The sequence below is a fragment of the Myotis brandtii genome, unplaced genomic scaffold, assembly GCF_000412655.1.
Source record: "Myotis brandtii unplaced genomic scaffold, ASM41265v1 scaffold312, whole genome shotgun sequence".
NCBI classification, from domain to species: Eukaryota; Metazoa; Chordata; class Mammalia; order Chiroptera; family Vespertilionidae; genus Myotis; species Myotis brandtii.
In genome coordinates, this window is record NW_005361955.1 from 4,991,689 (window position 1) to 5,003,480 (window position 11,792).

General features: G+C 47.5%; 1 protein-coding gene across 3 annotated transcripts; it reads left to right on the plus strand.

The window, feature by feature from the left end:
* Nucleotides 1-32: 32 nt before the first annotated feature.
* On the plus strand, nt 33-11,138 carry TADA3 (transcriptional adaptor 3). 3 transcript variants are annotated; one of them, XM_005870091.2, is made up of 9 exons: nt 33-844; nt 1,545-1,777; nt 2,691-2,941; nt 3,060-3,165; nt 4,078-4,219; nt 4,311-4,414; nt 6,235-6,344; nt 8,419-8,604; nt 10,551-11,138. In XM_005870091.2, the coding sequence occupies exons 2-9, from the start codon at nt 1,571-1,573 to the stop codon at nt 10,741-10,743; spliced, it is 1,299 nt and encodes a 432-aa protein (XP_005870153.1). In that variant the 5' UTR covers nt 33-844; nt 1,545-1,570; the 3' UTR covers nt 10,744-11,138. The 3 variants fall into 3 exon arrangements, with proteins under 3 accessions (XP_005870153.1, XP_005870152.1, XP_014398251.1); XM_005870090.2 differs by lacking the exon at nt 33-844 and adding an exon at nt 851-1,263; XM_014542765.1 differs by lacking the exon at nt 33-844 and adding an exon at nt 851-1,263 and having other exon boundaries at nt 1,601-1,777.
* Nucleotides 11,139-11,792: the final 654 nt, after the last annotated feature.

The window sequence follows — 11,792 nt, forward strand, 5'->3', positions numbered from 1 at the left end:
GACGCCTGCCTTTCACAGCGGCGCAGCCGCGGTCTCCGCCCAGACTTCCGGGCGGTACCATCGATGCTCCGGGCGGGGGAAGGGAAGCCTCGGGACACTTGGTCCTTCGGAATTTTTCCCGCTGGTGCTGTCTTACTTTTTTTTAGACTCTTGAAGTTTCACATAGATACTCATGCTTCTTCCGTTCTCCATGAAGCTCTCGCTTTTGACTCTGACCTGCTTGGCTTCTTTTCCGCTTTCTTTCCCCATAGCTATGCAATGGTGCGGCCCGGCCGCAGGTTGGGCACCATATTTGGACTAAGCGAGGCGGAGGAGACCTTCGTTCTTTCCGGTTCTGCGCCCCCATCCTTTCTCCGGCCCCTCCTACCGCCGGCCCCAGGGGCTCGGCGGGACTAACCGTCAGACTGAAAACCCGGCCGCCGAGCCCCGCCCTCCAGCCCGGCTGATCCCTAGGGTAGACCCGAGGCGCACCCCTCACCCTGGCAGTGGGCTCGCGGGCGGCCAGCAAGTCCTCCCCGCTGGCCACCGAGGGCTCGCCCTTCCGTGTCACCGCCCCCGCGTCAACTGCAGGGCCCGCTCTCAGCCAGTTCCGGGTGGTTGATACACCAACCGGAACTCCCCGCCCCCTGTCGCGACCCGGTGGTCGTAGGTGGCTGGGGTGAGGAGGTGGAGGGGGCGGGGGCCGCGTTAGGGGGTCCCGAGAGGACGGGGACCCTGAAGGCGGGGTATTGGGGCGACCCAAGTTGGGGGGACACCAGCCTTTAAGCAGTCCCACTTCTGTGCCAGTCACTGAACTGGGCTCTTGACGAGCATCATCTCTTAATCCTCAGAACATCCCGGGGAGGTAGGTACTGTTGTTATCCCCATTTTACAGATTCAGGCTTCTTAGGAGGAAACAGACCCAGACTTCTTTCGTCCCCATTTTACAGATGGAAAAACCGAGACTCAGGAAGGTTAAATAACATTATCAGTCACATAAATAGAGAATGGTAAAGCCTGGTCTTGGACCCTGGTATGTCTGGCTTACCAGCCACATTCTTAACCATTATCAGGGAGGGGCAAATGTGGGGATGGGCGAGACAAGACGAGGCTGGGAGGCGAATGAACACATTGTAAGAATGGGATGCTTGGAACTCAGAGGCTTAGTTAGCAGAACCCAGGAGGAGTAGAACAAAAGGGAAGAGCATCGGGAAGACAGGGCATAGCACATCATGGTGGTGAGGCGCACAGATGCACAACCACCTGCATTCAAATTGCATTTTGGTAAGTTTGGGCATGTAACCCCCCTTACAGAGTCTCAGTTTCCTTATTTGTAAAATGGAGATCACATGGTTCCTGTTCAAGGGGTTGGAATTCAGTGAGAAGCTGGTAAAATGCCCTGTGCTTGGTGCACAGTAGGTGGTCTGTGAGTAGAAACTGTGCCATCAACCTGTCAAAAGGGTACTGAAGCCTGGTTTTCTCCTTAACACTCGCACACGATGGAGAGAGCCCTTGGGCTTTTCTTGTGCCGTTCCATCTACCATCAATGGCCCTCTCCTCTCCAGCTCCCTAGGGTCCTGTATCCTAGGCCATGAGTGAACTGAAGGACTGCCCCTTGCAGTTCCATGACTTCAAGTCTGTGGACCACCTGAAAGTTTGTCCACGCTACACGGCAGTGCTGGCCCGCTCTGAGGACGATGGCATCGGCATCGAGGAGCTGGACACTCTGCAGCTGGAACTTGAGACCCTGCTTTCCTCTGCCAGCCGGCGCCTGCGAGTGTTGGAGGCTGAAACCCAGGTGATACCCTACAGAGGGGACATCACCAGGGATGGACTGTGACAAGTTATGGGTGGGTCATTCAGTTAGCCCCATCTGCTAAAGCCTGGGGCACAGGAGGTTGGAGGGGGAGGGAGAGACCCAAATTGGGCTTGTGTGATATGCAGGAACGTGGGTAATCCTCATAAATTGCAAAATTTTTAATTCAAGCATTTATTGACACACACACACACACACACCACCATTATGTTGTGGGTACTATGCAAATCATTAGAGAGAGGTAATTAGGACAATTCTGGCTTTCAGGGAGTTTGCCAACTAAAAGGAGGGTGGGTGCAGACAAGTACCAGGTGATGTGTTATGGATAGGGGTACCGCTAGTACCCTTAACCATGGAATGAGGAAACCTGCTTTTGAATCTTGGCCTAAGCACTTGCTAGTGTTGCTGTTTTCAGCTATGTGACTTTGGGAAAGTTACATTCTATTTCTGAGCATCAGTTCTCTATTTGTAAACCGAGCTGAAAAATAGCACCTATCTCAGAGTTTTTGTGAGGATTAAGAGATTTTTTTTGGCAAAGGCTCAACCTAATGTTATAAGTGAAGGTTTGCTGGGAGGCTTACTTGTCTTCACCGAAAAGTCACCACCAGCATATTTTCCCAGAGCTAACATGTACTGGGGTTGTTTTTTTGGCCTTTCTGCTAAGTACTACAGAAGTGCATCAGAGTACAGACAAATGAATGGAATGGTAAGTATATGAATAAAATCCTGAGAGAGGTACAGAAAAGTTTGAAGGATGAATAGGAGTTTACTAAATAAAAGGGGGATGGGGAAAGACCTTGGTGTCTCCTCAAGTTCTAGATCCTAGTTCTTTACTGGGAAAAGAGTTGTCCTGTGTCTTCCCTTCTCCCCCTCAGTGTCAGTCTCTGAATTGCAGATCCTCACTGACTGGCAGGATAAGAAAGGTGACCGACGATTCCTGAAGCTGGGTCGAGACCATGAGCTTGGGGCTCCCCCCAAACATGGGAAGCCCAAGAAGCAGAAACTGGAAGGGAAGGCAGGACATGGACCGGGCCCTGGCCCCGGGCGACCCAAATCCAAAAACCTTCAGCCCAAGATCCAGGAATATGAATTCACTGATGACCCAATTGATGTGCCACGGATCCCCAAGAATGATGCCCCCAACAGGTTCTGGGCCAGAGAACATAGAGGGGCATTGGGATTCGGGAAGTGGAGACTGTGGAGAAGCCCTGGGCTGAGGCTTGTGGGGCAAGGGTGCCCACTGAGGATCTGTTTCTCCCTGCAGGTTCTGGGCTTCAGTGGAGCCCTACTGTGCTGACATCACTAATGAGGAGGTGCGCACGCTAGAGGAGCTGCTGAAACCCCCAGAAGATGAGGCTGAACATTACAAGGTAGAAACTCTGAGCCTCAACAGACAAGGTAGAAAACAAGAGGGTTCAGAGGTGCCTCAGCATTAAAGCTCCCAAAGCCATATATCATCTTCCTTTCCCTACCCTGCCCAGTCTCCTGTCTGCCCCATTATCCCACTCAGACATCCAATCTCTCATCTTTCTCCCTGCATTGTCTCCCTTCTATCCCACCCAGATGGTTACTATCAAATTCAGTGAGGCTTTCTCTTGTTTGCACATCTCCATCCCCTCTGTTTTGGTTCAAGACTTCCATCAGCTTTCACCCAAACAGGTTCTTAATACTTCCTGCCTCCAAAGGGGCCTTTTTTCCTATAAAATGTAAAAGTTTATTTTTTGATGATGAAAATAAAACAGATTCCATTAAAGAAAGTGTAGAAAATAGAAGTGTTGGGGGAACTCTCCCATAGGTCCACTGTCATGCTCAGATGCGACACGACCCTGCTCCCAGTCTTCTGGCTCTCATTACCCACAGGATCGAGTCCAAGTGTCTCAGTCCTTGGTGGCACAGCCCCAGCGCCCCTCTCCAGTTTCCTTGGCCATGCTCCCTCTTCATTGCTGCATTCACCAGCCCCACCAAGCACCTTACCCTTACTCCTGACCCCCACAGGATCCTTGCTGGGCTCTGGGCCTCTGCACTTGCTCTCCTCCTCTCGGCACACTGATTCACCGTTCAAACCCTGACTTCATGTTACCTTCACCAAAACTCCTTTGCAGATTCCCCAGCAGAAAGTTGGTCTCTTTTGAGGGCTGCCACAGGACTTTGATCTACCTCTGTCACGTCACTTGTCTGAATTTTTTAAAAATGTATTTGAAAAAGTAATCCATATAGGCAGTAATAAATTCAAGCAATACAAAAGAGAATTCCTTCTCCTGACCCTAAAGTCTCTCCTACAGATCCCGCCGCTGGGAAAGCACTACTCCCAACGCTGGGCACAGGAGGACCTGCTGGAGGAGCAGAAGGACGGCGCCCGGGCAGCAGCTGTGGCTGACAAGAAGAAAGGCCTCATGGGGCCACTGACCGAACTGGACACTAAAGGTAGGCCCCTCACCTCGCTGCCTATCCCAGGCTAGGACTTGAGTTCCCAGAACTTCAGCCCAGTTACCCACCACTTCTCTGCCTGCTTCAGATGTGGATGCCCTGCTGAAAAAGTCTGAGGCCCAGCATGAGCAGCCTGAAGATGGATGCCCATTTGGTGCCCTGACACAGCGCCTCCTGCAGGCCTTGGTGGAGGTGAGCACCCCAACCCAAAACAGCAACCACATTTACTTTCTATTTTAATGTTTTCTTTCATTCTTTTTTTTTTTTTAATCTCAGAGTGAGAGAGAGAGGGAAGGAGAGGAGAAGAGAGGGAGGGATGGAGAGGGAGAGAGAGAATCAATGTGAGAGAAATATCAACTGGTTGCCTCCCACACACACTCCAACTGGGGACCAAACTTGCAATCTGGGTATGTGCCCTAACCAGGAATCGAACCCACCACCTTCTTAGAGGAGCTGCTGAAACCCCCAGAAGATGAGGCTGAACATTACAAGGTAGAAACCCTGAGCCTCAACAGACAAGGTAGAAAACAAGAGGGTTCAGAGGTGCCTCAGCATTAAAGCTCCCAAAGCCATATATCATCTTCCTTTCCCTCCCCTGCCAGTCTCCTGTCTGCCCCATTATCCCACTCAGACATCCAATCTCTCATCTGGTGTATGGGACGATGCACCAACCAACTGAGCAACACCAGCCAGGGCTTATTTCATTTTTACTGAAGTATATTATACATTTAGAAAAGTACATAGGTCTTAAATGTATAGCTTTGTAACTTTTCACAAATGAGCACTTGTATGATAAAACATTACCAGTATCCTAGAAGCCCTTCCCAGTCTCTAACCTCCCCAAAGGTAGCCACTACTTCACAGTTACTTGAGTGTTGGCTAAGGGCTGAGCCCTGTGCAAGTGACTTTCCACACACCCTCTCATTGGAGGCAAGCACAGTGGTTAGCCTCATGCTACACACAAGAAGATTGAGGCTCAAAAAAAGGGAACTGTTTGCTTGAGGTCACATAGCTATTACATAGAAGCAGGACTCAAACTCCAGGTTCAGGAACCCTTTTCTTTATGCTCTCTGTCTGACCTTATGCACATCCCTTCACCTCACTGAGCCTTGGTTTCCTCTCTGGCCCAAACACAATAGTGTATTTCTCTCTCATGTAACAGTCTCAGGCACATGCTTCAGGTTGGCTGAGGGGAGGAGGGGGGTCTCTGCCCCACACCATCAGACAAGGACACCAGCTGTGGTGACTTTGCCATCTTAAACATGCACTCTGCACAAGGTTACTCTGGGTGTGATTGGCAGTCGAAGCCCACAGAAAAAGAGCCAGGAGGGGTGTATGAAGGAAGACTAATGGGCTATGACTGGCTGTAGCTTTTGTCTCTCCTGATCACTTTCCACTGGAAAGAATTTGTCACATGACTACACCTGACTTCAAGGAAGGCTGGGAAGTATTGTGTATGTGGGCAGCAATAAACCCAGCCAGTGTGGCTCAGTGGTTGAGTGTCCACCTATGAACCAGGAGATCACAGTTCGATTCCCAGTCAGAGCACATGCCCATGTTGCAGACTCAGATCCCCAGTGTGGGGCATGCAGGAAGCAGCTGATCAATGATTCTCATCATTGATGTTTTTATCTCTCTTTCTCTCTGAAATCAATAAAAATATAATTTTCTAAAAAGAATGGCTTTTGGACAGCTAGCAGCCTCTGCCACAATATGCTTAGCACAGTGCCTGGTGCATTGCAAACATTTAACAAACCTTAGCTGCTATCACTGTCATTGAGTGCTATCTATGCTCTTCTGTGCTCCCCTCTATTGGAATCAGTACAAAAAAAAGGGATTTCTAAAATGATCAATGCTTTTTAGAGGCTGGAAAGGTTTCCTAGGCTGGATGGGATCAGAAAAATAAAAGGATATTTTTGGTCTGTGAAGACTCTCCGTGTAGTCAGAGGGGAGCAGGAAAACAGAAATACTATAGCTCTTTCTCCTTCTACTCCATTTATGTGGTCTTCTAGGAAAATATTATTTCCCCTATGGAGGACTCCCCTATTCCTGACATGTCTGGGAAAGAATCAGTGGCTGACGGGGCAAGCACCTCTCCCCGAAATCAGAACAAGCCTTTCAGGTAAGTGGCATCTTATCCACACCTCATTAGTCTGGCTCCTGTTTCTGTTGACTTTTGTTCATCCTGACATGGGGAATTCTTAATTAATAGAGAAGCCAGGGCAGTTTGAGAAAGCCCAATAAAAGTTTCAAATATGCATGCTGGCCCAGCATTTCTGCATGTACAGACTTAGTACAGGGTTGTTAATCAGAGCACTGTTCTTACTGCAAACAACCTAAATGTCCAACTGAAGGTTAGTGATTGGCTAAATTGTCATAACTCTATATGATAAAACAACTTGCAACTATTAATCATATAAGAGAAATATAATTAATTGACATGAAAAGATGTAAACAGTACAGTACTAAGTGGGGAAAATGTCACTTGTAGCACAGTACAGACAGTGTGGTCCTTTTTTATTTAAGATATATTTAAATGTGTGTACATACGGAAAAACATAAATGATCTATAATAAAAGACTGGAAATAATATATAACAAAATCTGGAATAGCCTGGCCGGTGTTGCTCAGTGGTTGAGTGTTGACCTATGAATTAGGAGGTCACCGGTTCGATTCCTGGTCATGGCACATGCCTAGGTTGTGGGCTTAATCCCCAGTAGGGGGTATGCAGGAGGCAGCTGATCAGTGATTCTCTCTCATCACTGATGTTTCTATCTCTCCCTCCCTCCCTCTCCCTTCTTCTCTGAAGTCAACAAAAAAAATACATTTTTAAAATCTGGAATATATATATACACACACACATACATACATACATACACACACACACACATATATATATATATGTATATATGGCACAGCAGTCTCCCCCTTGTCTGCAGTTTTGCTTTCCCCAGTTTTCTGTTCCCTGTGGTCCAAAAATATTAAATGGAAAATTCCAGAAATAAACAATTTGTAAGTGTTAAATTTTTTGCTGTCCTGAGTAGCATGATGAAATCTCAGGCCATCTGCTCCATCCCACCTGGGATGTGAGTCATTCCTTTGTCCAGCATATCCACACTATGTCCTCTTATCTACCCATTAGTCACTTAGTAGCTATCTCAGTTATCAATTGGTTATCAGAGACCACATTCACATAACTTTTATTACAGTAAATTGTTATAATTGTTCTATTTTATTATTAGTTATTGTTAATCTCTTTTTTTAAAATATATTTTTGTTGATTTCAGAGAGGAAGGGAGAGGGAGAGAGAGATAGAAACATCAATGATGAGGGAGAATCATTGATTGGCTGCCTCCTGCACGCTCCACACTGGGGATCAAGCCTGCAACCTGGGCATGTGCCCTGACCGGGAATCGAACCGTGACCTCCTGGTTCATAGGTCAATGCTCAACCACTGAACCACGCTGGCTGGGCATGTTGTTAATCTCTTACTGTGCCTAATTTATAAACTAAACATTATCATAAGTATGTACATGTAGAAAAACAGTATATATAGGGTTCTGTACTATGCATGGTTTCAGGGAGCCACTGGGGGTCTTAGAACGTATCCCTCGCTGATAAGGAAGGAGTACTGTGTGTGTATAAAATAACATAACAAAATATATGTATATTATATGTAGCATCTTAACAGCAAATAATGTTAATGTAACAAAATAATAATGTTTCTTGCCGAAACCGGTTGGCTCAGTGGATAGAGCGTCGGCCTGCGGACTGAAAGGTCCCAGGTTCAATTCCGGTCAAGGGCATGTACCTTGGTTGCGGGGCACATCCCCAGTAGGAGATGTGCAGGAGGCAGCTGATGGATGTTTCTCTCTCATCGATGTTTCTAACTCTCTATCTCTCTCCCTTCCTCTCTGTAAAAAATCAATAAAATATATTTTAAAAAAATAATAATAATGTTTCTCTTTGGGTTTTTGACATTATAAAAATTAAAATTCCTTTTTTTGGGGGGGGTGCAATGGATATATGTTACTTGTGTTTGAAACAAGACAAGATTTGCTTGTCTTTATATTTTTATATCTACATAGATAAAAAGGGGGTGCCCAAAGAGAAGGAGGTGTTCACTAACCGTGGATACCTCCAAGGGGTCCCCCTTGCAAACTTGCCCTTGAGCTGAGGGCTGCCTTTCCCTGCAGCGTGCCACATACCAAATCCTTGGAGAGCCGCATCAAGGAGGAGCTGATCGCCCAGGGCCTGCTGGAGTCTGAGGACCGCCCTGCAGAGGACTCGGAGGATGAGGTCCTCGCCGAGCTGCGCAAACGGCAGGCCGAGCTGAAGGCACTCAGTGCTCACAACCGCACCAAGAAGCATGACCTGCTGAGGTGAGTGGATGGGATGCTTGGGCCAGGGGTTGGCCAACAAGGCCTTGGCCACTGCTTGTCACCTTGTGGGGGCTTTACAACAGGCTTCCAAACCTAGCAGGGCCTCTAAATCACCTGAAGAGCCTTGAAAAAATTTTCAATATCAGGCACCAACCCACAAGTTATGTCTCAAATAGATTCTAATCCTGCAGACTAGGGCTCAGGCTTCTATGATTTATTCATTTACTTATAATTGTGGTGAAAAATATGTAATATAAAATTGACTCTATACCCATTTTTAAGTGTACAGTTCAGTGGTGTTAACTATATTCACATTGTTGTGTGATTTTTATTTCAGAGAGAGAGAGAGAGAAAGATGGGAGAGAATCACTGATAGGCTACCTCCTGCACACCGCCTACTGGAGATCAAGCCCTCAACCTGGGGATGTGCCTCCTCGTTTGATGCTCAACCACTGAGCCACAATGGCCAGGCATGATTTGTTTTTTTAAACTTTTTATGCTTATTTTCTTTCTCCAATGTTTTTTTATGAAAAATTTCATACACACAGACAATCTGGAAGAGTAGTACAATGAACACCAGTATACTCTCCACCTAGATTTATCAACTGTTAACATTTTGTTTGACATCTATGATTACTATTGGCCCTTCACCTGAAATTACCCAGTTATTTAGGACCAGTTCTTTAAGGAATTGGTCACAATGTTACTCATTTTATATTAACTCTCATCTTTTGCCCTGAATTGGTCACAACAAGGGTATAGGTGACATCTGGAAGGAGCTGATGGTAGTGCTGCCCTTTTATTGGGGAGATAGAGGAAGCAGCTCAACTAAATCTCCTTGCTTGTCACAGGCAGGTGCTAACTCTTCCTCACAAAGCCCCAACAGTGCGGGGCATACTCATTCCTTTGGCCAACTCTGCCTCTCTCAGATGTGCTGGAGCCAGCAAGAGAGGCAGAGCAAAGGGCTCACAGTCTCCAAGTGGATGATTGGTAAAGATGTGCACCATTAAAAGGAGTGGTAGCTGCTGACAAGCTGCTAGGGTGTTTAAGGATAGGGGTTTGTGTACAACCTCCTCTTTAATGTCGACTATAGCACAGGGGCAGGTGGTATTTTCTCTGTTTACCAAATGAGGAAATAAAGGCCTAATGAAACGAGTGCCCTGCTGAAGGTCACACAGCCCATAAACAGTCAGATGTGACTTGAGCCCAAGGCTGAATCCAAAGCCTCTTTCTAGTTCCCTCTCTAGGGCAAGAAAAGAAAAATACAGATGAAAGAGATACAAGGGAGGGAGGGTGTGGGGAGAGAGAAGCAGAGATGTGCAGATACAGAAGTAATGGGCAGTGAAAGAACTAATTTGGGGCTATCAGAAAGCCAGAGTGCAGGCCTCAGCCCTGCTTTGGACCAGCTGCAGGGCCTTAAGGCATCTCCTGCCCTGAGCAGCAGCTCCCCTTCTGGAAAATTACCAGGTTGGAGTAGATCAGATCTCTAAGTAACATCCCCCTTAGGCTGCCTGGATCCTTAGGTTGCTCTGGAATTTGGATGCTGGAGTAAGCAGGTATTCTGCTGGCAACAGAACACCTTTAAAAGATTGTTTGAAGCCTGCCTGCCTTAATTCAGATCTCTTACTCACTAGTTGTAGGATGTTGGGACATTTATTAGCCTTCTTGAGCCTTAGTTTCGTCACTGGTAACATAGGAATAATTAATGGTTCCTACCTCACATTGTTGTTATGAGGATTAACTGAGCTAATAGTTTTGAAGAGCTTAAGCTAGTATCTATCTAGCACATGGTACCATGTAAGTATGGTTCAGGAACTCTGCTTTTTTGGTCTGAATAGTCCATAGGAGTGCCAGCCTGGGATGGTGGGTGGACTCAGTCTGGAAGAGGGAGAGGCCCCACTCTGGATGTGGGCTTCCCATGACACCTGGCTGGCTGGTCTCCACAGACTAGCAAAGGAGGAGGTGAGCCGGCAGGAGCTGAGGCAGCGAGTCCGGATGGCAGACAATGAGGTCATGGATGCCTTCCGCAAGATCATGGCTGCCCGGCAAAAGAAGCGGACCCCCACCAAGAAGGAGAAGGACCAGGCCTGGAAGACTCTGAAGGAGCGAGAGAGCATCCTAAAGCTACTAGATGGGTAGCCCTCACCCCCACCTCAGGCTGACTTCCCCTGGCTGGAGGAGGAAGGGGAGGGAGGCCCACTTCCTTCTTTGGGCGGCTGGAAGCCTCAGCCTGTGGCTGACTTGTCAAATGTCATATGGCAACAGTCTCTAGAGGACTGTGGCCTTTCCCCGAAGTCCTTTGGCCTAGCTCTGTACAGCCAGGACACAGGAGTCCCTGCTGGGCTGGCCTGGAGCCAAGTCTCTGCTTGGTCCCAGATGAGGGAGACATTTCTGGGCCTTCCTCTCCCTCCTCTTTACCATCCCCCAACCCCCCACCCCCCCCTACCTGTCTCTCCCTCAAGGACTTCTCCTTTGTGGTTTTGTAAAGTGCAAATTTAAGAATAAAGTGACTGCTGTGGTTTTTTTAAAAAGCATCCAGAATATGTGAATGTCTGTTATTGTGGGGTGGCAAAGGTTTAAGAGCATGCTTGGTGGGTCTTGCTCATGGGCCACTAGCCCATGAATGCATTCAGGAAGTACATTCTGAGGATACTTGTGGCTGCAACACGCCCAGCTCAAAGTGTATTAACAACAAGGAAATATGTTAGCTAGGGGCTTGATGGTCCTGAGGCAGAGTGGGTTCCAGGGTTGGCCAATCCAGCAGTTCAACAAGGTTCCAGTATCTCCACACTGTCTTCTCTGCTGTCAGCTTTCACCTAAAGTATGTTCCCCTCCAGCTGTTTAGTGGCAGCCAGTAGCAATGGACAGAGGCCAAATGCTTCCTCATTTACCGTCAGCACAATAGAGGGCAGGAAGGAGCTGGCTTCCAGGGCCTACCAAAAGAGCAAGAAGCCTTTCCAGACCATCCTATGTCTTGTCCAAATTAAGCTTCACATAACCCATTCCTGAACCAACCATTGTGGCAAGGGGTGATTAATGAGTTTAAACTAGTGAGTATCTGCTTTCCCTCTAAGCCCAAGACAATGGGAAGAGAGGGTGGAATCCATCAAAGATCTGAGTAGGAAAGGGAAATGGATGTTGGATAGGCCACCAACAGTGTCTCTTCCACAGCCTAGGCTGGAAGCTAA